Here is a 27,033-nt window from a genome sequence, read left to right on the forward strand (position 1 = left end):
TCTGACTTCAGAAACTTTTAATACATTTCAAGTCAAATATATGAAAATATAAGAGCTAGGAAAACAGGATAATAAAAACTTAGATTCACAAGAAGCTGTATTCTTCATCCAATAGAATCACTCCCCATTCAACCACATTGTCACGTGGTTGTACAGCTTTGGCAGAAACAAAATCATAATACTTCACATAACAATTTATTATCAAAGAAAAAATTTTTTAACCACTTTAAAAGTATAAAACTCTATCATCTAAACAATCTTCCAATGAACAGGTTCCTGAAGCCTCATTAATTTTAATGAAAGAATGTTAAGCATGTGCTTAATGTTCCTACTCTAAGCTATTCTTCAAAGTGCTTGTCTTTGGTTGGATTGTGTCCTATTGCTGCATTATGCATATCAGTTTACACTACATTCAAGCTGCTATATTAAAGTAAATACACTTGTAAACTAAAAAAATCATTTGTATTTATAAAACAATGTACCTTAAGACATAAAATAAATTCTGTAAATATGTAGAATTAGCAGTTAAATCACGCTTGGTACTTATTTGAATAAAGCCAACTATAGAAATTGTATATAAATAAGACATCTTGAAATATTTACACAAAACACAAAAACTACTGAAGTGGCTGTTATATAATAGGAAGAACTAGTGTATTGTGGAAATATTACCCATGGGTATACATTTTGTTTTACGCTAATGATTTAGTGCGTTGGTACATTTGACTCTAAAGAAATGTGTAGTCACTTGAGAAAGGACAATGTTGGGTTACATGATACTTATCAATAGAAAATAGCAATGTAAAAATATTCATAGAAATTTTTTTTTTGTCTCCCTGATCTTCAGAACTTAGTCTCTAGCTTCTTGCTCTTAGGCACAAGGAAAATGCTCCCATCTCTGGTTTGCTGCAGTGAGTAATCATTAGGGGAGTATGGCTTGCCATCTTCATCCCGAAGCATGCTGAAGACTTCAAAGTACAGGGTGCTCAGCTGCTTTTTCAGCAACTGCAAGCTTTTGTCATTCTCTACCTTCTCTTTCAGGAGCTTCTCTTTCTCATCCTTCAGGTAATCCAAATCGTGCTCCAACTCAGTAATATTTTCCAGTTTCCTTTTACGGCAGTTCTGAGCAGCTACTTTGTTCTTGCCTCGCCTTCGTATGTCACGAATCAGACTGAGCTGAGCCTCGTTGAACTGCTGCTTGGACATCATTTCATTGAAGTCATCCACAGGGAGGTTGATGATTTTCTCAACAGGAAAAGGGATCTTCAGAGCTTTTGCTCTCAGCTCATCTCTAGTGAGATAAGCTTCTTGTTGGTTGAAGAACTTATCTTTCATAAATGGAGCTTCAACGTGGCCAGGATTGGCAGGCAATTCTCTTTGAGGTGTACTAGTAAGCGATAAGTCAGGCTTTGGAGTGCCTTGCTCCAGAGATGGAGAGGCAGGAGCCTGCAGGTGAAATGAATGAATCTGGGCATTGCTCGGTGACACAATTCCAGGGGCGCAATCAATCTCCTCCATTTCTGAATCACTGCATCCAAAGCCTGTATCCTGACAGACCGACGATGACTCAACAGAATGAGCTGGGGAGGTTATATTGGGACTTGCATTCAGTGAAATACCAGAGTCAGAATCATTATACTCTGGGGCATTTCCTACAAGGTCCTGGTTAAAAGCTTTGCACTGTGCAAAATCCGAAAGATCAATCGGTTCACTTAAAAAGCCAGCAACTGCCTGATCCACAAAATGAGATGGTGGGGTAGCCACTCTGCTGTTCATCTTCACATCGATAAAGGAATAGAAATCCTCACAGAAATCAGTGCTACGTTGACTAGAATCTTCTGGCAACCCCATGCTGGAATAGGGATCTTCCAACGGTTTCAGGAAGTCTTCACTGCAGTTAAGAACTTCTTTCTCCATGGCAGATAATGAATTATAGAAGGTAAAGTTATCACCTGCCTCTGAAGTGGTATTTACGGCAAATGGGTTTGATGTCACATCGGCGAGGCTGTCATTTTGTATATTAAGACACTGTAGAAAGAAAGGTTAAAAAATGTTCAGCAATAAAACTTACATGACAATCTTATTATGTATTTCCATTTTAGAATTGTACTGGGGGGTTTTCTGGTCTGAAAGCCACACTAGAATTTTTAGTGGCATGCTTGTATGCAGCGTAGCAACTAAACTTTGGTTTAATTCAATTTAAATGTAATTCAGACTAATCACATGATTCCTTTCCATCCGTTTTAGCATTTCTTCCCTTCTGTCACATGAAAAATGACAACTAGGAGAGGACCTCTGAGGAGGACGATCTCCCTAACCGTGTTTTACATATTAGCAGTTTCTGAGCAGGTGAAGCATCTCTGGAGCTAGGGAGGCAGCATTTATGGATAATCTTGTGCCACACACACATGGAAACTCTGGTTTTTACTGTCACCTTTTTACATACGGTACTATGAGACTAGAAAACCTGGTAAGACAAACATCATGCAAGAGAAATGAGGAGGGGAGAGAGATGCAAGTAATTAATAGGGCCCCCCTTTCACCACTGACAATTTCAAAAAGGAAATGTGAATACTGAGAAGAAAGGGATGAAATGCATCAGAACCTTGAAACTACAACTATCAACATTTCAGTCATTCAACTCATATTTGAACCAGTTGCCTAACTCAACAAATTTACTTAAATGTAAGAGTTTGCAAAAATGTATGCTCTTCCTCATAACTGGAACCGAACGATTCCCTTTGTGGGACTGAGTGGACTTTGAAAAGTGATGTGACTTTTCAGTACAAATAACTGTAGACATACTAAGTTTCTTTCCTCAAGAATGAACTTCGGTTTGAGAAATTTCTCTGCATTCAGGGTAAAGTAATTTGCCTTTTGCTTATAAATTCCTGCTCCTGTGACTATTGTTACTCTAGACTTACAAAGTGTCATTTTCTCATAAAACAGTATCCATGATATACCGAGTTTCCCCGAAAATAAGATCCTGTCTTATATTTTTTGAACGCTGAAATAAGCGCTTGGCCTTATTGCCATGCGCTCAAAAGCCTGATTGGGTTTATCATCAGGGGATATCTTATTTTGGGGGAAACAGGGTATGAAAAATTTTAGGCATTTAATGTCTCTGATGAGCCTGTAAGTAATTGGATTTCTGGACTACCAAGTTTAACCAACTATTTTGTTTATTTTTAAGAAAAAGCAGGCTTACTCTTCCTGTGCATTTATCCATAATGCAATTATGGATAAAACTGATGTGGGCAAGATTTTTTCAAAAAACTCCCTAATTATCAAAGAAATATTAAATAGCAAGATTTCTGGCAATCTCTCAATATCAAGGTTGACTCAGCCTTCCATCCTTCCAAGGTTGGTAAAATGAGGCCCCAGATTATTGAGGGCAATATGCTGACTGTAAACCACTTAAGGAGAGCTGTAAAGCACTGTGAAGCAGTATTTACGTCTAGGTGCTATTGCTATTACTATACTGTAAGTGGTAGATCCAAAAGAATAACCAAATAGCCTTTCAATACATTTTCAAGCAAACTAGCTATAGGATTATAATGCACGTTAGGGCTTGATACTACTTGAAAATTGCAAATGCAATTACTGTACAGTTCATAGTCCAAATTCTCTCTAGAAAATAGATGCTATTTCATTCACACTACAATTACATCTTCTTGGTTGTAAGTTAAGTATTTCACAGCTATTAGATCAGTGCTAAAAAGTTTCTAACTTTTTTTCTTCCACTGAATTATCCTACGCAGAGCGATGTGGGAGAGAATTGACAGAGAAGACAAAAATGCTAACATTGATTTTTCCTTTTACTAAAATATCTGTCCAAAATACATAGTCGAACACTGACAGCAAATATTACCTGAAGTTCTGGAATAGACAGGAGTTCTTCCCACACTTGTTCTATATCTTGTGTGTTTTCCACTTTTGTATCTAATAACTCTGGAATCGTAGACTGAAGTACAGATGAGTCAAGCCGTTGCATATGGTTAGATTCAACAAAGACCTGGTTGGCAGCCATTTCCAAAGGTGCCACTTGTTGAAATTCAGCTGGGGAAATCTAGAATATATGAAATAGATCTTTGATATACCTGTGCTTGGAACCTTAAGCATTAGCATGAAAAGATGTATATCATAAAATCTGTGGCTTATAATATTAAGAGGAACGTAGGAAGTAGCAAGAGATGCAGTTAAGTCCATAAAGATTGTCAAAGTGGTGAATATTTACCTCACTCTCGTCTACAAATGAAAATGTTTCTGCTAAAATCTGTATGTAGTCATCGAACAGATTATCTGCATCTTGTTTGGAAATATGTACACTCTGTGTAAAAAAAGACAGAAGGTTACGATTGTGTTAAATGCAGATTCATTGAAGATACCACAGCAACTACAGTAAAAGAAACAAGAAAGAGGGAATACAAGGTTCCAATCAATAAAAAGAAAAGGGATGATATGTTTACAGTTATACCTGTGAATAATTGTTGGATATGGCAGAATTTCCAGATTCAACAGCTTGAGCTGGTTGGATAGGAATAAATTCCCCGGTTTCCTCATCCAGCTGCAACTGGGCAAAAAAGGCCTTTTCTTGCTCTTTCCGAAGCTGTTCTTGTCTCTCACTTTCAAGCTTTTTCTGCTTCTCAAGTTCATATTCTTTCTTTCTTTGGCTGAAATCAAAAACTTCACGCCTTGCTCCAAGATCTACGTCTTGTCTCCAGAGAATGTCAATCAGAGTCACATCCTATATGCAAGAGAGACAGAAAATAAAGGACATCAGGGCATTTGAAACGTACTATTCAAAAAGAGTGGCCATTACACCTAAACAGTCGCAAATAGAACCAAAGCCTGAAGTTTATGAATTGATATTAACATCAATGTTATATCCCATAATAAAAAATTCAGTAGGTATTTGATTACAAAACATGGAAATGTACCAATAAGAATAGTCAGTTGTTAAAAGAAAACATTACTTGCACTGTAATTCTGAGCACATTTGAAGTTAATGCAAAATATATGTACTGTAAACACTTAGCCGAAAACAATCCTATCAATTATTTGTGAATAAACATGCAATGGATTTGACTGCATGCCTGTAGTCTTAAATGTGTTTGTTGCTTATTAGTAAATGTGAATAAGACTGAATTGTCTATGTCAGGGGTGTCAAACTCAAGGCCCATGGGCCGGATTTGGCCCGCAGGGTGCTTAGATCTGGCCCATTTCAACATTTTCACAACATACATCTCTTTCATTTCATCCATTTCTTTCCTGGACATTTATGGCATTTGTATCAATTCTACTTTGCATATCAATATAATTCCCATACAAATCTCTAAAATACTCATTTTCAAATAATTTTCATCATTTTTATTTTTAATTCCATTCATTCTGATGACTCCTTATTTTATCTACTTCGTCCACTTCTCTCATATTTAAAAATTTCCATCTTAATTGCCATGCAGTTTCTCGGCATTTTTTTTAGTCTTAATTATTCCTTGCTTTCTCTGACTACATTCCTTGCAATTCTATTTCTCCCATACTACCTTATACTCATTGCAAGTTCCCACCACCTTTCATCATAAGAAATGAAATCAATCATGCTTTTAAATTTCTATTCATTCTTTGCCATGTCAATATATGATAGACTTCTGCTTATATCATACATCTTTAAAAAAAAGAGACATTTTCAAAGCAGATACTGACCACTTGACATAACCTCATAATTGTCATTCATTCTTGCTCATCTAGTTGTCCAATCACTTTTCCTGCTATCTGTCATTACGTTCTCACCCATCTGTTCATGTTCACCTAACAGAATAATTTATTTTCTGGGATCAAGCTCAATCATAATGTTGTGTATTTTTTTCTCACGCTCATCTCTGATTTTTCCATTATCACCATTACTGGAGCACAAGATACAACTAACAATCTATACATTCCTGCTTTCATATACCCCAACAATCTAGATCAGTGTTGGCGAACCTTTTCGCCACTGAGTTCCGAAAAGGGAGCTTGCGCACACAGGATAGCACCGGAAATTGGAAGACCAGGTGACCAGCGCACATGTTGACTAGGTTACCAGCCTTAGACCCACATGCAAAATTCCCTGATAATTATAAGAACAATGGCTGGTATAGCACCTTTGGGTCAGTATACCAACCACTCCTATAAAGTTGTTTTCCCTTTCAAAATAATTAATGTGTCATTCTAAATATATTATTTATTACAAGTATAAATTCATTAAATGATTTTAAAAACCTAAACACGTTAGCTGCAAGTTGATATTAATGCTAAAATAAGGAGCAAAGTGTTCATGATAATGGTATACTGTGCCACATGTCTTACCCCCCCCCCCCAGATAATGACTTATTACATCCTTAAAACAGTTCAGTGGGCTACCATGTGATTTGTTCTTCAAAAAGTCTTTTATTCTGTTTTTAGTTTTTTAAGTTCTCATATTGCATCAGAGCATATAACTGCTTGGGCAAATCCAAGAAAAGGAAATATCCAAAGAAATAACTTAAAAAAGGATTCCAAATCTATGAAACATATTGTGAAACTAAGGGTACCCTAAACATTTTTTTTTCTGTTAACTCAGGTGCACTGTAGATATTCCAATCATCTGACCAGTACAATCATATTGCATTAATACTGACAAGAACCCCTACAGTTGTTCTGTTAAATAACTATAAAGTTATATATTGTGAACTGAATCGAGAGCCTGAAATCATCCTTACAATCTGAGTACAAGTGGCTCTGGACTCATGAATTTTCTTTTCTTTTCTATGATTTTACTCTTTTCCAAAAATAAGTCAACATAATACACAATACCCCAGTTTACATATTAACAACAGCCTTGTGAGGACACTTTGAAGAAAAATGATTAGATCTCAATTTTACTGTCTTCCAAACTATAATCTAATTTTAACCAGAAATCTATACAGGAGGAGGAGGAGGAGTATAGAAAAATGAAGCCATTTTTTTCTGACATCAGTGCTTTATTTATCTTGGTATTAAGTGCTACATCCTGTCCTTAACTTCAGGACTAAGTCTTGAATCAACAAGGATCATGTCTAGGCTTGTCCTATTGCAAACCAAAAAACTCCTTCAATTTTGGAAGAGATTTGGATCTATTGGACGTTTCCAGCAATGCTGGAGGTAGCAAAAAAGGGGGGAAGGGTAATGCTATCTCCTTCCCTCCTTTTTCAGAAGATTGCCTAATCTTCCACAGCACCTTTAATGGTACAGCAGGCTTCAAGGAAAACGAATAATTATAGGGAATAAGCATGCTGCATTCTTCTTTCATTGTGAATAATTTCTACTCACAGCTAGCTAGTATTCAACTCAAATAATATTGTTGACATAATTCTTGATATAAAATGCCTTTGCTCCAGCAGGAAATAATCACTGCTTCTTCATTTCCATTAATGAGAAGAAGCGCCTACGGAGATTTTCAGTCATCCAAGTGGTAGTTGTCTCAAAGGTGCTTTTTCAAAAGGCAACTGGACTGTTATTTTCCTTGTCACAACTGAAGAAGCTTCTTGGATAAGAAGTGAAAAGTTTTCTTCTTCCTCAAGGAAAAAACAGTTCAGTTGCCTTCTGAAAATGCACCTTTGGGATAGTGAGGAGAAGCCTTCCCCAACAGGCTCAGCTGTAAACAGCTCTCTTTATAGAAATTAAATACTGACTGGCATTTGTCATTAAATCAATTCTTACATGCTTTCTCTGACTCTGTTCCAAACCACATTAATAGCTTGATTTGAATTTATAAAAGGCAATTTTAATAAGATAAATGTAACTGTTAAACAATTCACATTGAGTTATCATCTGGGCCTTAATGGCATTATTTGTCTTTTAGATTTATGTATTAATATGTGGCACTGAAGTAGACAATTACCTATTTTATGTGAAAGTCTTGTGGGTGTATTGTAAAGTCTTACTATAGCTTTTTAGCAAACACATTTGTACTAGATAAACAAACCCACATTTAGAATTGTGTATTAGCTACATGAGAAATACTTCCTGTCGTATATATATTTGCAACAGGCTTTAAAAATAAATGAACTATAGGTTAGGCAATCAGTACAAAATAATATGTAGTGAAATTTGTGAATGGGGAAAAAAGACTTTTCAATGCCCTGCCATTGATCCTAACTCATATACTTTTACTGACTGTGACTCTTAAAAACCACCCAGTCAGCTTGAGAAATTAATTTTAGAAGAAAAATAAAATAAGGCAGGCCTACTTCTCCCAAATCTACAAAGAACGGTTGCAGGAATCAGGTATGTCTAATTTAATGAAAAGAAAGACTAGGGGTGACATTATAGCATTGTTCCAATATCTCAGGGGCTGCCACAAAGAAGAGGGAGTCAAGCTATTCTCCAAAGAACCTGAGGGCAGGACCAGAAGCAATGGGTGAAAACTAATCAAGGAGAGAAGCAACATAGAACTAAGGATAAATTTCCTGACAGTCAGAACAATTAATCAATGGAACAACTTGCCTCCAGAAGTTGTGGTTGCTCCAACATTGGAGGTTTTTAAGAAGAGATTGGAAAACTATTTATTTGAAATGGTATAGAGTTTCGTGCTTGAGCAGGGGGTTGGACTAGAAGACCTCCAAGGTCCCTTCCAACTCTGTTATTCTGTTAAATCTAAAGGAAACTATTATGGAATTAAGCTTGAGTTATGACTCTTTCTAGATTGACTATTAGCTGATAAGCAGGGTAGGTTATTACCTCACTACTGTGGAGAAAGTCAAATCTGAAAGCTATGCATATACTATTTTAGGTCTTTAGACTGGGAGCTTTTTTTGTTGTTGTCGTTGTTGCTATTGTTGCCCAACACTGATACCACCTGAAGCATGTGGCTATGACATCTTAAAATGACACAGGCAAAAGACTTTAGGAAATTGGATCATTACATCTGCTGAAAACAAAAAAAAAATATTTAATTTTATAGAAACCATTGAGACAGCTTCAAGTCTAAATATTATAGCTTTCGGGACTATTGTGGTAGCTGTTACCTTATTATTTCTACTACAATTCAGCAGATTCAAGTCATGGAGAAAAAAATTCTCCTGACTAATTTGTCAAGCAATAAAGGACATTTCCAATTAAATTATCTCTGTTTAAGAACTACATTTTACTCTGTCCATATTTAAAAATCATTTTGCACATGGTAGCCATTATATGTGGAAAAGACATCTGCTGCCAGGCAAATCATTCAAGTTACTATTTTATCATGTTTATATATGTTTAGGAATCTAATTTACACTAAGAAAAATGTCTGGTGAGACTGACTTTATTTTTTCTGCCAAGAGAATTGCCATTATTATGTATAAGAATTGAGAATGATAGTCAATGATAGTCTTGTGACATCCATCACATTTAAGTGCCAGATCCATAAATGCCTAGACCAGGAGAACACAAAATAAATGGTTTGGTTAGAATAGCCAGAACATCATATTTCTACAGTGTGTTATTAAAGTACACCTTACAGCTGAATTCTAGAAGTTGTGATGAACCTCCAGGAACAATTCATGTATCCATGCATCCTTGAAAGTAAGACACATTTTGGCTACTGTATGTTTCACATTCCATTTGCTTATCAAAACGGAAGCAAAATACACCCATATTCATATGACTTAAACATATGGAAAGTCCCTTCCTTGTACACACACAAAATCCCTAAACCAGTAACACCTTCTCTTCTTCTGTTTATTTTTCATCCATTCAAGCTGAAATATCTATGTTTATCTTTCATAGCACACTGCCCATGGATCTCTCGGAGTACATCTTTGGATAAAAACAGCTATCTTCAAAGAAGCAGCTTCTGCACAAATAAGTAATCAAAGCTATCTTATTCAATTATGCAACTGTATTTACAACAAAGTTCTTTTCCACTATTTTCATTCTTTTCTTTTTAAATTGTCAACCAAGTTGTAATTTGAGGGAAGGTGGGATACCATGTACAACTATTATATATCTCATATATCTCCGCTAGAAAAAAATTACTTAAGTGCTGCTTTCGTGTTCATTTAAGTACATGCTAAGAAAATAAACACTAGTGTTTTGATATGATCTTCAGGAGGCAAGGTACAGGGGTGATGCTGGGAGACCCAATTATATTCAGTATTGTGGGATCCTTGATGCTCTCTGAGCATAGTAGTCTTCTTGCAGATGTTTTATTATCTAACTAGGTAACACCGTTAGTGCATATATTCAGTATTGTCAGCTTCATTAAGATCATTATTCAATGCATTTAATTGATTTAATAATAACAAACTATTGATTCAATAAAAGCTGGATTCAGGAAGTGCTCTAAGCAGAGAAAGAAATTATCTATCTATAACCCTCCCTATGCAGCTGTGTACGGAGTATGAATTACAGTTCAAAACTACAAGTTAGTTTTGGTTGGTTAAAAAGTTTATAACTATCCTTAATTATAATTTTTACAAAATATTAGATATTGAAGCAAATCCATAGAATCTTACCAACATCAGAAGCAAAAGGGCCAACAAAAATATTATTAGTGGGGGATCCAATCTAGCCCTTTCCCCATATTTATATCTAGCTTTCCATTTCCTTGTTCAGCTCTTCAAAAATCTGCAGAACCAGAATGACCAGAGGCAACAGTTGGACAAAAAAAAGTTATGATCTACATGTCCTGCTTATCTCTCTCTGTGACTACAGGCAGTGACAAGTTCTACAAGGCACTTCCCATCAATTCTTGTGGTTGTCTACTAACAAGTAGGACCTCAGGGAAGAAGCACTGGATTGCACAATCCACAGTCATTCTTGGAAAAGGCTACTACCCACAATCAACTCTGCTCAACTCTAGCTTCTCACATGGGTTAACAGCAATCAACCACAGGGATTGAGTAACCTGCCAATGTCAGCCGGTCTTAATCTGGGGAAAACCCTGTTACAACTAACAAAGAAAAACCAGAGGAACTTGAGAAAGTGGGCTTCCTCTTATTTAAATTAACAGGGGGAAACGATTCCAAGTCAGGCAAGTCAGTTTCTCACCTCCAAAAGGCAGAAGATAGAGCAAAAATGTCCTACTTCAACTAGAATTTTTTTTAAAATCCATTAATTTGTAATAAACTTTCTTTTCAATGAACTTTGTTTCCAACAGGGTGGGAAGCACAAATGTCTGTTGTCTGACTATTCTTTCTTGTTAAACTGGTCAACTGCATACACAATATAGGCGTTATTTCCAGAAATAATTAAGTCTGATTTTAATGCTCCTAACCAACATATATATGAAAACTTTTCCCAATCAGGTACATTCTGATCATGCAAGTGTTTGTACATGTGTGAAATCATTTCAAGCTTCTAACTATTCTAAAGTGTTTTTTTTTAAAAAAATCACACACGTTAAATTAAGATTCCTTTGGAATGGAATGTGGCCCAAAATAAAGTTTAACTAGGATATTAATCTATATCTACTTTTCACTTGGACTGCTGTTCTAACCCAACCTAAAAAAAGTTAATAATTGTAGCAACCAATTTTTTTTTTGCAAAAAAAAAAAAATATTTTTATTTTTCTCAACACACAAATTACATCTTTTTGGAACAGAGCCCTGATCTGGTCATCAATTTATACAATTTTTTATCATCTTTAACAAGATTTTATATATTCTACTTTGCCATAATACTTATTTCTTAATCTTAAATCACCTACTTCAACTAATACCATCTTTAAAAGATTTACTCAAATTTACTTAATCAAAACAATTACCCTTCTATTAAACCCCCTTAAATCTTAATTCAATTAGTACCTCATAGTACATTTCACAATTCTTACCCTAAATCCTCACTAGTAACAATACTTAATCTTAAATCACCTATCTCCCCTATTACCATCTTATAAAAAGTTTACTCTTATTTATTTAATCAAAACAATTACCCTTCTATTAACCCACTTTAAATCTCAATTCAATTAATAACTCACAATTCTTAGCCTAAATCTTCACAATTAACAATACAGGTCACACATGTTTATATTTCAAAATCTTATTTCCCTTTCTAAAACTCCATATTTATTATTACTTCATATAATGCTCATTAAATCTTTATTTCCTTATTACTTCACCAAATTTAGATCCTATTTCTAATCCCAAAAATATAGCAATTTAACAATGAAACATAGTTCTTAATTCAAATAAAACTACAATACAATTTCAATCATTTCCCACAATTCTATCTCTTTAACCATATCATTTATATCAAAACCAGTTTAAGTAATTCTTATTTGTAATTCATAGTCCTATATTATTTCAATCTTCTTTTCTTTTTTACTTAGATATATTATCAAAAACACTGAAAGTATTAAAATATTAAAGTTATTGAAAATATTCAAATTATTGCAATTGTTATAGGTATTTAAACAATATGTGAGATCATCCGTGGTTTTGGGGTGGAGTTCCATCAGTACGCTGATGATACTCAGCTGTACATTTCCACTCCAGACCATCCCAACGATGCCTTGGAAGTGATGTCCCAGTGCCTGGAGGCCGTGCGGGTCTGGATGGGGAGAAACAGGCTTCGACTCAACCCTTCCAAGACCAAGTGGCTGTGGCTGCCGGCGTCCCGGTATAGCCAGCTGACGCCATCGCTGGTTATTGGGGGCGAATCATTGGCCCCCACGAAAGGGGCCCACAACTTGGATGTCCTCCTGGACGCACGGCTGTCTTTAGAAGGGCATATGACGGCCGTGGCCAGGGGGGCTTTTTATCAGGTTCGCCTGATACACCAGTTGCGCCCCTTTCTGGACCGGGACTCCCTACGCACGGTCACTCAAGCACTCGTCACCTCTCGTCTGGACTATTGTAACGCTCTCTACATGGGGCTCCCCTTGGGGTACACCCGGAGGCTCCAACTGGTGCAGAATGCGGCCGCGCGGGGGATTATGGGAGCTCCCATGTGACTCCTCTGTATTGGCTTCCGGTGGACTTCCGGGTGCGCTTCAAGATGTTGGTGATCACCTTTAAAGCGCTCCATGGCTTAGGGCCAGGGTACTTACGGGACCGCCTTCTGCCACGAATAGCCTCCCACCGGCCAGTTCGCTCCCACAGAGAGGGCCTCCTCAGGGTGCCGTCGGCCAGACAATGCCGGCTGGCGACCCCCAGGAGGAGCGCCTTCTCTGTGGTGGCACCTACCCTTTGGAACAATCTACCCCCAGAGATCAAGTGATCTCTGACCTCCGGACTTTTCGTCGGGCCCTAAAAACTTATTTTTTTCAGTTAGCTGGTCTGTCTTGATTTTATGGTTGGTTTTAAAATTTGATACGGATTTTAAATTGATAAGTTTTAAATTACGGGCCAAATTTATTTAATTATTTTAAATCTATTTTTTAACTGTAACTTATATATAAATGCTTTTATTTTGGCTGTTCACCGCCCTGAGTCCGAAAGGAGAAGGGCGGTATAGAAGTTTGAATAATAAATAAATAAATAAATATCCCAGTTTTTAGTCATCAATTATTCTCAAATAATACCATGTATCATCTTAATAGACATTGATTCATTATGTCCATTGATATATTTTCTTTTAACATAGTCTATTTCTCATTTATTATAGCTTCCATCCATATTTCAATTTTAAGTATCTGTAACATATTCTTCTCATATTTCTATTAACCATTATTAATCTTAGTTATTTTGTAAATCAAAGTCCTGGACTTTTCTATTTTACCCCATATTCCCCAATTCTTTCACTGTTAATCCCAGTGTAATCATCTTTATAACTTTTGTTATTCACAATATCGTCTCTAAAAACCTCTTTATTATTACTATCCACCTGTACATTACTTATTCATATTTAATCACGTTGTCTTTGTCTTCTCTATTTCCAGCCGTTGTGTCGTTTCTTCATTTTCTTGTCTGCTTGCGTATACTTCATTTCAACTTCAATGTCCTCAAATTTTGTCCTCCATGTATCATTTTAGTTATTTTTCTTATTTCCATTCCAAGTCAAATACATCAATTTGTTTCTTCTCTAATTCCTGCGCCATCTTATTCTTTTTAAATTGATGTTATCCCAATTATAAGAGTTCCGTTGTGGTTCCCCTTTTCTTCCCCCCCCAAAGTTAAGCCGCCTGCAAACAAAGAAATCATCCTCCACAAATTCTCACGGTTGTTATCTGTAAAGTTCACAATTTTCCAAAACAAAAAACCAAGTTACAATGTTCCTTTTTACTCCAGACGGTGTCTCTCTGCAATCCACAATTTCCAATTGTTTAAAAAGTATCCATTTTGTTTGTTACATAACAGTCTTACTTGGCTTCTCTTTTTCTTTTTTATTTTAAAAGTATCAAATCTTTTTTTAAAGTTCAATCCAAATTTAAACTCTTTCCAATCCTTTGACCATGTCTCAATGTTTAACGTTTCCAATTAGTTTTACTCAAAACTCAATTTTCTATCAGGTCTTTGTCTCTTTAAAGTTATGTTTCAAAATCTTCTTTGCCCCCATACTCCTTAGCCACTATTTTATCGCTAGGGGTCTTGTAGTTAAAAGATGTTTTCCTTTATGGTATTACAACCCTGGGTTGGCTGTCACTCACCCGGCTTCGAAAAACTCCGTTCCATTCCACTTTCCTCCTGCTCATTACTTGATCCGGTTGTCCCAGCTTCGTGGAAGCTGCCATGGCTGCTGCCCCCCACTGCCAAGTCACAGAGAATTCCCTCCGACCTTCAAGGAACTTGCCTGTTCCTCTTGGTCGTCCGAGGTGCCTCTCTTTCTTCCCCATCCCTGCAGGACGGTTCTGGTCCGAAGACTCATCGGCGGCGGTTCGTCAGCCGGGGTTTTCGCAGGGTTCATCAGAGCCCGCTAATTCCCCTACTGTCTCGCCGGGACGCCAAACCAGAAGTTCCTCACCATAGCAACCAATTTCTGCTTAGAACTGTGCAACACTAAGGCCTTATCTGTACACTGTCCTCATATACTTTCTGGACCAAATACTAACCCAACATGAAAGCAATCCTGAATAAGATAATCTCTCACAAAACATCAGGAAAAAAGGTTATATAACTATACCTTGCAATTGAGCCCAAAATTTTTGTTGCTAAGCGAAACATTTGTTAAGTGAACTTTGTCCCATTTTACGACCTTTCTTGCCACAGTTGTTAAGTGAATCACTGCATTTGTTAAGCTAATAACACAGTTGTTAAGTGAATCTGGCTTCCCCACTAACATTGCTTATCAGAAGGTTGACAAAGGTGACCATTTGTCGGTTCCGGGACACTGCAACCATCATAAATATGAGCCAGTTGCCAAACGCCTGAATTTTGATCACACGACCATGGGGATGCGGCAATTAAATGTGAAAAATGGTCAAAAGTCACTTCTTTCCAGTGCTGTTGTAACTTCGTACGGTCACTAAATGAACTGATGTAAAGCAAGGACTATGTATAAAGGCACATACAAAACATGTCCAAGCTTCTCTACTTTGTCATTTGGCTACCTTGCTCTTCAAGAACCAGTCTCACAAATGTAACCCCTTTCTCAACAAATGAGTGTGTGTGACAACTTTGCCTGTTTCCTTATACCTGCATTAGTCTACAAACACTTATAAAACAAGGGCAAGACCCAGTCAAAGAAAACTGTCTTAATGTCTATTGATTAAAAATAATTATCTGTGAAATTAGGCAGCCTATTTGTAAAACTAATTGACTTCCCGATCTGCACTATTGTGCAGGTCATACCCTCTCCCCACAAAAACACCAAGAAAAGGGCAAAAGAAAAATCTGGATTCCACAATTCTAATCCCAAACATGCTTATTGTTTGCTAAGTAGCACTGAGGTTCTTCCTTTCATTTAAGTAAGTTAGATCTTCTAGTCCTGTTCTACAAGCGTGCTAATTCTCCTCTCATTCCCATCCGGATCTAGAGCAGAGTTCCCCAGCCTTTCCGAGTTGGCGGCCCGGAGTGGGGAAGGGGGGAAATAGGGGATGGTTTTGTGGGAGGGACAGGCGCGTGCACATGCGCGAATACCCATGGCTTGCTCAAGCAGGGCCACGAGCGCCCGCACGAATGGGCTGCAAGTGCTCGCGTGAGTGGGGCTGCAAGTGCCGTGCATCCGAGTGCCACACATATACCAGCCACCTACTGACACGGCCCAGTGGCCAATAGGCCACGGTCCAGCAATAGGCTGCAGCCCACAGTTTGGGGACCCCTGGTCTAGAGGGCAAGCGATTTTTAATGAGCACCTCCAAGTCTCCACAAGTAAAGCAGCAATTTCAGGAACTCACCCTCTCCAAGTAGAGACTGGTAAAAACAAAAACAAAAAAAACGGAAGGACCAGCACATTCAACCTCTTTCTCCTCTGTAAGTACAACAGCAGCATCTCTGCTTTCTTTCCAGACACTTGTTTACATGATTGGACCTCCCAACCACTCCCTAACTTTCAACACCAACTTCCCTGCCTTGGTGGGTAATTACTTGACTAGAAACCTTCTTGCTTCTGGGTAAATATTAAACCTTCTGGGTTCACACATGCTACCTAGCCATAGTTTTTGACATAGTTTAACCCACCTTTGAAGTTTATGGACTAATGTGCTCTGTGAACCAAGCAAGGCAGCAGAGTTAAACAAGCAAGCCATAGTCCAATGTGCAAACGGAAGACAGGAGGGAAGGTTGCATAATAGGAAATTGCCAAGGGAAAATTTCTCCACTCATTCCTCTCGAGTGGCTTCTTCCACTCTTGCAAGCCTGTATCTGAAAGCCAGTGGGTGGAGAACAAATTAGGCTGGGAATCTGTGGGGCGGAAAGGAGTTAAGAAGTTCCTTATTACTGCTGCTGCTGCCTCATTCCAAATCACCCAGTCTTCACAATGGTTGAGGGTTTACTTGCAAAAGTTCATTCCGAGGACTTCTTTGTGTGGGTTTATAATACAGCATTTTTTGTTTATCTCCAATCTCATCCATCTTGCCTTCATTTTCATTCCCCACATTAAGACTAGCCCACATTGGCCTTCCAACAGATAAATTGAAAATGCAGAGAACTCACCCACTGGAAACCTCAAAAAAACTGAATGTGCAACCATTCTGTTATTTTCCTTTTGTAACAGAATGGGACATTATCTGCAATAACCGGCATTGTACAGATAGTCCTCTTTAAACAACTACAGTTAGGACCAGCAACACAGTTATTAAGGGAAACAGTTGCCAAGTGAAACCACAGCTGTGTATACAATCTTTCTTCAGCTTTCCTTCGATTTAGTGTTTTATGCGGAGATCATATATGCAAGAAATGGTAACAAGGTTACTTTTTGTCACTGCTGTAAAAGCGAATAGTTTCTGTACGAGGCAGTCATTATATGAGGATTACCTGTAAATTTGAAGTTGCAATTGAGACCTTTCTGATGGAAAATGGAATAATTTTCTCCATAATCTGACATGTGAATAAACAGGAAATATATGTTCTCAATCTTTTTCTTTTCTTTCTTTCTTTCCTCTCTCTCCTCTCCACTCCTCTTCCTCCTTCACCTCTCATTCATTTTCTCTCTGTTTTCCCTCCCTATCCTTTCTGTATTTTGTCTATGAATAAGAGAGCCACCATTAAGAGCAAGAGGGGTGCTCCCAATATTTTGAGAACTGACACATGACGAGAACGTTCAGTTTCTGCCCTCCAACAATAATTACTTTGTGACTGGAGTCATTGTCTTACGTTACCTAAATTTGATCCAATCATCTTTTGCTAAATAAAAAGCAAATCTAAGTGATTGATCATAGAAGTGATTGATAATTGAATATTTTATGTTATATATTTTATATGGAAAAAATCTTTTAATTATATAAAAACTCATTTTTTTTAAAAAAAATCTATTTGTTTAATTAACAAGAAAAATTTTCATTTCCACCATTCTGTTTGTTTTCTGATAACAAAAGTTGCTGTATTAGGCAAACTAATATCTTCAATGTAAAAGTCATTTCAAAATAGCCTGTTTCCCCCCAAAATAAGACATCCCCTGATAAGAAGCCCAATCAGGCTTTTGAGCGCATGGCAATAAGGCCAAGTGCTTATTTCAGGGTTCAAAAAAATATAAGACAGGGTCTTATTTTCAGGGAAACACGGTACTTATAGGTTACAATTGCAATCTTTTACTCTTGGTAACCAGCATACCTCTCTTCTAGAGCTGTATTTGAAAAGGCACATTCCAAAAACAAAGCTGCCTTGGGGAAAAAGAAAAGATTGCACAACTCTCAATATTGTTCTGGTATTCAGAACACAAAGTTTGCACGCTAAAGAACAAAGAAGGGCCATTTTAGGGAATCCACGACTAACAATGGTCACTTTTAAAATCCAGAATTATGCTATTATAAAAACTTCTGTGCCATTCATCAAATCATACCCACAGAATCAAGGGATGTAGGTGTTGGAAGGGATTTATAGGTCATCCGGTCAAGTTACTGCTCAGGGGAGGAACACACTACAGTAATATTCACTTACAGACCACAATTGGGACAGCAACTTGGTCACTAAGTGACACAATAGGGTATTGAAACATAAGAAGTCCATGCTTAAGTTCTCTATGGTCATAACCCTATTTTTCAGCAGTCTTTACTTCAAATGGTCACTGAACGAACAATCTGTAAGTGAGGATATCTACGTTTTCTTAGAGAGGTAGACATCCCAATCTACTTTGGAAACCTCCAGCTTTTTCTCATCTAAGTGTTCTAACCTGTTATATAGCCACCCAAAATTATTTCTTGTGAGATGGGCAGCTTTATAATTTTCAAAAATAAAATAAAGCAAAATAAACTTCCACTGCTTACCATTCTTATCATTAAGAAATTCCTCCTAATATTCAATTGGACTCTCTTTTCTCCTAAATTTAATCTGTTAATCCATATTTTGCTCTTACTTTCAACAAAGAACAGGTTAATCTCTTCTTGCATCTAGCAGCTTTTTAGTTAGAATATAGAATAACAGAGTTGGAAGGTACCTTAGAGGTCTTCTAGTCCAACCCCCTGCTCAGGCAGAAAACCCTATACCATTTCAGTCAAATGGCTGTCCAATCTCTTCTTAAAAACATCCAATGTTGGAGCACCTACAACTTCTGGAGGCAAGTTGTTCCACTGATTAATTGTTCTAACAGTCAGGAAATTTCTTCTTAGTTCTCGGTTGCTTCTCTCCTTGATTATTTTCCATCCATTGCTTCTTGTCCTGTCCTCGGGTGCTTTGGAGAATAGCTTGACTTCCTCTTTGTGGCAATTCCTGAGATATTGAAACACTGTTATCATGTCACCTCTAGTACTTCTTTTCATTAAGCTAGACATACCCAATTCCAGCAACCATTCTCTCTGTTTTAGCCTCCAGTCCCCTAATCATCGTTGCTCTTTTCCACACTCTAGTTTCTAGAGTCTCGACATCTTTTATACATCGTGGAGACCAAAACTGGATGCAATATTCCAAGTATGGTCTTTCCAAGGCATTATAAAATGGTAATGACACTTCACATGATCTTAATTCTATCCCTGTGTTAATGCAGCCAAGAACTGTGTTGGCTTTTTTAGCAGCTACAGCATACTGCTGGCTCATATTTAAGTGATTGTCCACTAGGACTCCAAAAACCCTCTCACAGTTACTACTACCAGTATTGAACCAGGTACCACCTATACTATACCTGTGAATACCTGTGTTAATTGTACACTCCAGCGTTTCCCCTATGCCTTATGTGAGCTCCTTTAGCTATTTCTCATAGAGTTGGTTTCCAAACCACTTTCGAACCAGTCTCTCTCTTTCAAAGTGCAATGCCTTGAACTACAGTATTTCAAGAGTGTTTTAACCCGAGTTCTTTGCAACACTTACATTCTGCAATCTGGGCACAATGCTTCTATTACTAAAGCTCAATTTTGTAGCTGCTATATCCTACTGCTTGCTCAAATTCAGCTAATCTGTAAGCTCCTTCTCATACATATGACCCAACAAGCCACAATTCCCAAGCCCTATAGCTATGCATTTAGTTTTTCTTATCTTACCTTTCTCACAGCTAACATCTTCCATTGGCTTTTAGCCCAAAGTTCAAATTTCTGAGGTAATTTCAAATAGTGATTTTTGTCCTCTATTAGCCAATACCTAGTTTATCCTCTAAAGTATTAGCTAATAACCAGTTTATTGTAATCAGTCCATTTGATAAGTTTCATTTCTATTCCATCATCTGGATCATTTCTAAATATGTCAACTCACAATTCAATATTTTAGCTCCTAGATGATGTACAGTATATCTGTGTATAAAGTCTCTTTGGGGTAGTTATCCAACCAGATGAAAATTCATCAGATCAAAACATGGTTTGCTTCACATTTATCCATTATACCCACAAAGGTTATCAGGGAAAAATCTGTCACATGTTTTACTATGATCAAGTTATACTACCTCCATTGCATTCCCTTTGTCTACCAAATTAGCCATTCCGTCATAAGAGATTAGTTTTAACAGGTGGCATTTTCTCCCTAAGTGTTCATAGACATGCTGATTGACCATCTGTTCTAGCACCTTACTCAGTATAGATTTTAAATAATTTGTAGGTCTAGATCCCCCCACTTTCTTTTTTTGGTATTGGGATTGTGTTTACTATTCTCCAATCTTCTGACACCTCACTAGTTCTCCAGATCTGTTCACATATGGTGGGAAAAGCGGAACAAGAGACAATGCCAGTTGGGAGAACATTTTGCATCCTTTTTTTCAAATTGTAGCGCTCTACCTTAGCCACAATTTTATTTCAGGTTTGGATATTATGTTGGGCCTAAGCCCACAATGATTTTGCTGTTTGCAAATGTAATTATTGTCAAAAGTTAATGAGCAACTCCCTCTTTCAACAAACCACGGTTGATACAATTTAGTATAATGTATCTGATAAATTCTAACCTTCTCAGTGGACATGTTCAGCCAAAACCAAACAAATCTTTTTTGATTCAGCATAACATGTGAATGTAGCTACTATAGTTTGAAGTCATAGTAGTAGTAATATTCTGCTCACCCAGTATATAGTCCTGTTTTCAGGGCCAAAATTCATGCCATTTGTTTTCTCTATACAGGAAATTTTCCTCAATTTTATTTAGCCTACCAGACCAATGTAACATTGTGATGCAATCAAATAGTTTTTCAGTCTTAAGTTTATTTTTGTTCTGCACAAAGCATCTACACCACCCTATACAAACTGGGCATAACTTAACTTTTTTATGCCTTCAAGTCAATGTTGACTCCTGGCAACTGCCTAACTTTCATAAGAGTCCAAAAATGAGCATATAAGCCCACATATTTCAGCTTGTCTTGGTCTAGAGCCATGATGCCAGAGGTGGCACACAGAGTCCTCTCTGCTGGCACGTGTGCCGTCACCCCAAATCAGATCTCCGTGGCGTTTCTTTCATGAGCTTCCATTTCCCTACAAACGACAAAACAGAAGCTCATGAAAGAAAAAGATCTTACCTTTCAGTTTGGGCGCTCGGTGTCTAAAAGGTTCGCCATCACTTGCCTAGAAGATCAACTTCATGTCAGAATCTTCTGTTTTGTAAAATTGCCACACAAAGAAAAGCCTCTCCTTTTGTATTTGTTACTTTTCTGAATGTCATAACAAATATCCACAGCATGGATAAAATAATGACTCTCAAAACTGCAAGGGCCACATCACAAATTAATCAGGCAAGTTATTTGCTTTGTGCAGTTACAACAAGTACAAGCTTAAAAAGATGTGTTATTTCCCACAAAGTTGATTTTTGGTGACTTCATGGACACACATCTAAGGTGGGATTGGTAGCAATGCAGAAATGGTTTTCGGTTTTTCCAATTTCCCCATCCAACATGCAAAGTTGTGGTGTAGGTTCTACTTTCGGGCAAGACCAAAATTCTGAGTTACACAAGTCTGCTCAAGAGTTGCTGGAACAAAAAGGACAACCTGTAAACAGCCCCGGTGGGTACTATTCCTGAATTGAGGCAGGCGGGAGCAACTACTGAGATCTTAAATTTCATTGAAAACCTTGATATGCCTCAGAAAAGCTGACCACTTTTGCTACATGTCAATCCAATATTGCAACCATTCCGTAGCCAGGACCATATTCACCTAAATACATCATGGCTATTCTCTTACCCAGTAGACATTGTTACGTTTCTCTGTAAATGTTTCTCTCATAAAATCAATACGTTAAGTGTTCTTGTGAAATAGCAAAGCTACATTACAAATGTCTTATGAAATTGTAAATTATCTCTCCTTATTTATCACCATACTTGGCTTCCCATTGAACAACTGAGAGTAGCAATCTTTGTACTTAACAGATAAGTAGATAATTAACAATACCATAGAACTGAAGGTCCAGAAGGCCAAGTCTTAACGAGACCAGATGCACAATGGGGTGGTGAGGGAGAAACACCAAGGGAATTTTATTACAATCTGTTTTTCCCATACTACTCTTTAATGTGTAAATCAGTGATAGACCAAATTCTCTTTTATAGATTGTAAAAGTACAGAATTACAGAATAACAGAGTTGAAAGTGACTTTGGAGGTCTTCTAGCCCAACCCCCTGCTCAGGCAGGAAAACCTGCACCATTTACATGTACATTGGCCTTGTATTCAAGCTTTTTCCTGTTTTATGGTAATTTCACACACATGGTACTCTGGATCCTCCAAATTAAATTCATTATAATTTAATACACCACCAGCATTCATATAGAAAACCTCCTTTAATCATGCACATACATAACCCAGGACAAAAAAAAAACTCACCAGGATTCTCTCTCCCACTTTCTACTCTTTGAAGGACTTTGAAATTGCAAATTGTCTAAAGATATTTAGTCCAAGCTTTTTGCTAAATCTTAATATAGCATTGCTTGCTCCCATACTTGAGAATACAGGAGATAGAAAACACTACCCTATCCTTTTAAAAAGACCTCAATCTAGGGAAATAAGAATGATGTTTAAAAAAAACTCTTCTGTTCTTTCCTGAGCATCATATACCTATTTGCAGTTAGTTTGATTGTGGAAACATGGGATATATTCAGTTTTAGACCTAATAATATAGAGTATTCTTTAAGCATAGGTTTAGCAGTTGCATGTTCCACATTGCATGCAAACTTGTAAGAAACTTTTAAAAGAATCTCAGAATTTAAGGCAAAATTTCTCAAGGCTTATGGGGAGTTGTTTTTTTTTAATGATAGTTCCACTTATTTGTATGTTTGATGTTTGACAACTGGCATGAAACACATTAAAATTCTTTAAAGGTTTAGAAGTTAGATCTGTGGTGATTTAAGGGAAGTTCATTTTCATTGGGGCACCTGTGTTTATAAAATATCTTCCCTAGGCAAGTAAGTTAGCAACACTTTGATGAGAAAGTACAGGTAGTCCTCGACTTATAACAGTTCATTTCCTGACTGTTCAAACAGAACTGAAAAAAGTGACTTATGACCGTTTTTCAGTTGCAATCTATGTAGCATCCCCATGGTCATGTGATCAAAATTCAGGTGCTCGGCAACAGGTTCATACTTATTACCATAACTGCGTCCCAAAGTCACATGATCTCCTTTTGTGACCTTCTAACAAGCAAAATCAATGGGAAAATCAGATTCACTTAACAACCATGGTACTGCAACCCAACAAGACAGACACAGATTTCAGAGGATAATTAGAACTGCCGAAAAAACAATTGCTACCAACCTGCCTTCCATTGAGGACCTGTATACTGCACGAGTCAAAGAGGGCTGTGAAAATATTTACAGACCCCTCACACCCTGGACATAAACTGTTTCAACTCCTACCCTCAAATGACGCTATAGAGCACTGCACACCAGAACAACTAGACACAAGAAGAGTTTTTTCCCAAATGCCATCACTCTGCTAAACAAATAATTCCCTCAACACTGTCAAACTATTTACTAAGTCTGCATTACTATTAATCTTCTCATCGTTCCTATCACCCATCCCCTCCCACTTATGACTGTATGACTGTAACCTTGTTGCTTGTATCCTTACAATTTATATTGATATTGTTTCCTGATTGCTTATTTGTACCCTATGACTATCATTAAGTGTTGTACTTTATGATTCTTGATGAACGTATCTTTTCTTTTATGTACACTGAGAGCATATGCACCAAGACAAATTCCTTGTGTGTCCAATCACTCTTGGCCAATAAAAAATTCTATTCTATTCTATTCTATTCTATTCTATTCTATTCTATTCTATTCTATTCTATTCTATTCTAACTTATCAACTGCAGTGATTCACTTAACAACTGTGGCAAGAAAGGTCGTACAATGGGGCAAAGCTCACTTAAATGTCTCACTAAACAACAAAAATTTTGGGCTCAATTGTGATCGTCAGTCGAGGACTACCTGTGATACCATTCACTTCACCAAGATTTAGTATTTGATGTTGCAGCATTTCTATGGTTGACTTCAGATTCTGTGGCTAGAAAAAAAGGGGGGCAGATGACTTTTGCCAATTCTTCAACCTCATTGTTGCAGGTTTCCAAAATATTGAAAACAGCAAAATCAGCCTGCAGTGGGAGGTGGTAACATAAGGAATTTGGTGGCAACAGCAACAACCAACTTTTCTTGTGAGCTTCCTCTGATGAAGAAACTCTCATGGATCTCAATGAACAGAAGACACCCCTTTGCAAGAAATACATGTCTGGAGCCTGTGAATTTTTTAACTAAAATTTTAGAATATTTGGATTGAATTTTGAAGTATGTTTTTGCTTTTTCATAAGGCTCATCTATACTGATTTTATTTTAAATTAGTTTATCAGAAATCATTTAGATAAACTCTTTTATATTAAATGCCCAAAACCTTTACTTCTCCTTATTTCTGACAGTAGCATTAATGTTCCTCTTTGGGGAGACAAGTTACATAATAGGACTTATATCTGAGTAAACATGTAAAGGGTTATAATAATTTAAAACTTATTTTATTGGGGGGGAGGAAGCAGAGTATTTTTTATTATGTTATTTTAGTATTTGGAATAAATGTTTTGGGTGTTTGTACACATAGGGCAAAGCAGCACATCTATATTTCAAGTAAATTCTAACGTGAGAAAATGCAACTTTAAATCCTTTTCTAGCCTTTAGTGTCTACAGACAGTATATATCTGGTTCCTGACCCATTTCATAATGGAAAAATAAACTTCTATGTAGTATTTACAAAATGCCCGCTTTTTTCCTGATTTATGGTAATTTCATACATAGGATCCTCCAAATTAAATTCATTATCATTTAATACACCATAATCATTCATATGGAAAACACCCAAAACAAAGAAAAGTCACCAGGATTTGGGCCACAACAAACTATCTTTCTTTTTCTTTCTTCTTTCTTTCTATCTCCCTCCCACCCTCCCTTTCTTTCTGCTCTTTGAAGGACTTTGACATTGCAAATTGCCTAAAGATATTTAGGCCAAGCCCTGTTTTTATCATCTTTTACCAGAAAGTTCCAGATCTGGGGAAAAAAACAAAACCCCCAGGGCTGAAACTAGGAAGAGCTCTGCTAGATCTAGTTAAAGTTCCCCCTAGTCCAGCAATTTGTCACGAGTTGGTTATCAGAAGCTTCAACATGTTCATTAGGTAACACGGAAGAGGAGTTTACAATAAGACTTTCCCCACTGTATTAATCCAGGAGTTGGGACTCTAAGGTGCAAAGGGCCAGCGATGTAGAAGGGTAGCCGTCCGTAGCCCAGCCTTCCACGAGCGCGCCTAAAGTCACCATACAACAAGCCCTGACTTGATGCCCATCGCAACACGGAAGACGCCGCATTTCCATAAATTGTATAAACTCTCTTGCTTCCTAGAACCGCAGCCAACCTTGTTCTCAACCTTCACCTCTGCACTGCAGTTCTTTGGAAGCGGGGCGGGCGAGTGGGTGGCAAGCGCGGCGCACACGACATCTTAAAAATCCCAATTGCAGCTATCACTACAAATGAAGGACTGGACGAGGGACAAAAAACGTATTAAAACAACTTTCCGTCGGGGACCCGCTCGCTGCTTCCTCCGCAGAAATTGTGGGTGCTTCACCACTGGAGGTTTTTAAGCGTCGGACGACCACTTGTCTAAAACTGTATGTAGGGTCTCCTGCTTTGAGCAGAGGGCTGGACTAGAAGACCTCCAAGGTCCCTTTCAGCTCTATTCTATTCTACAGTCATCGTCCCCTCTACGCAGTCCCAAGCCTTTCCCACCCCTTCAACTCGCCCTTCCCCCCGCTCCCCGACGAAGACCGGCAGAGGCGCCGATGAGTCAGCGCGGTGCAACGTGATTGTTACATCACGACAGGAGGGCGGGGCTAGGCTGTAGCCAGATAGACTCCAGCGTTACTTGCCTGCCTGTGGGCGAGCGGGCGGGGGAGGGAAAGTGTGGGCGGCACCTCTTCTGCTTAACGCGACCCAGTCTGCGTCCAACTCAAGAGAAGTAAATTCTCTCCTAAACCATCTCACGCACATCCCCACATCCCAAACTCCCGCTCTTTGGAATGCTCCGCTGGGGAAATGCCTGGCTCTCCTTTGCCGCTATAGAGGCGTCCCCTGCCCGCGGGGGTGCTGGATCTCACCTGCGGCATCTCGACTTCCATGGGGAACCGGCGCCGGCCACGGCAGCCAGCAGCAGCAGCAGCGGCGTCTTTAAACTCCCCGTTCCCAGAAGACTGAGCTAGCTGTGGGGCGCGGCGAGGAAGGCTCCGGATCGACGGCCGCCGCCCACTGAACTTCTCCGCGCCCAGCCAGCCAGCCAGCCGCTTTCTCGGCCCTCCGTTCTTCCTACGTCCCAGACTGCCGGGAAACCGCCGGCTGCCCCGCCCCGCTCCGCTCCTCCTGAGCCACTGGCTGGCCTCGAAAGGAGGAAGGCAGTTTAGGAAGGAGCCCCTCCTCCTTGGCGGAGCCCGAGATCGCCGGAGCTGGCTTGCGGGGAGCAGGGAAGCTCCGCCGATTCGCCCTCTGGAGGGTTATGCAGCCGGAGCCCCTCAGGTCCTTGTGGCCAACGTGGACACCCACCCACGCACCCACGAGGAGGCGTGACAGGCGCGCGGCACCGGCAGGAGCTGCAAGGCAAAGC

General features: G+C 38.3%; 1 protein-coding gene across 1 annotated transcript; it reads right to left on the bottom strand.

Annotated features, from left to right (window-relative positions):
• On the bottom strand, positions 1 to 27,033 carry NFE2L2 (NFE2 like bZIP transcription factor 2). Its single transcript, XM_034428241.3, has 5 exons — positions 26,534 to 27,033; positions 4,478 to 4,747; positions 4,238 to 4,330; positions 3,872 to 4,069; positions 1 to 2,028 (listed from the first exon to the last, which is right to left on the bottom strand). The coding sequence occupies exons 1-5, from the start codon at positions 26,552 to 26,554 to the stop codon at positions 844 to 846; spliced, it is 1,767 nt and encodes a 588-aa protein (XP_034284132.2). The 5' UTR covers positions 26,555 to 27,033; the 3' UTR covers positions 1 to 843.

The sequence above is a fragment of the Pantherophis guttatus genome, chromosome 1 (genome assembly GCF_059756535.1).
Source record: "Pantherophis guttatus breed Tessera chromosome 1, ASM5975653v1, whole genome shotgun sequence".
NCBI classification, from domain to species: Eukaryota; Metazoa; Chordata; class Lepidosauria; order Squamata; family Colubridae; genus Pantherophis; species Pantherophis guttatus.

Excerpts from the sequence above, each read along its gene's own strand:
- NFE2L2 (XM_034428241.3), bottom strand. The coding sequence starts at position 26,554 with ATGGAAGTCGAGATGCCGCAG. Across the intron at positions 4,331-4,477 it reads TATCCAACAATTATTCACAG|AGTGTACATATTTCCAAACA; the intron begins GTATAACTGTAA and ends TTTTTTACACAG. Across the intron at positions 4,070-4,237 it reads CATTTGTAGACGAGAGTGAG|ATTTCCCCAGCTGAATTTCA; the intron begins GTAAATATTCAC and ends CATATATTCTAG.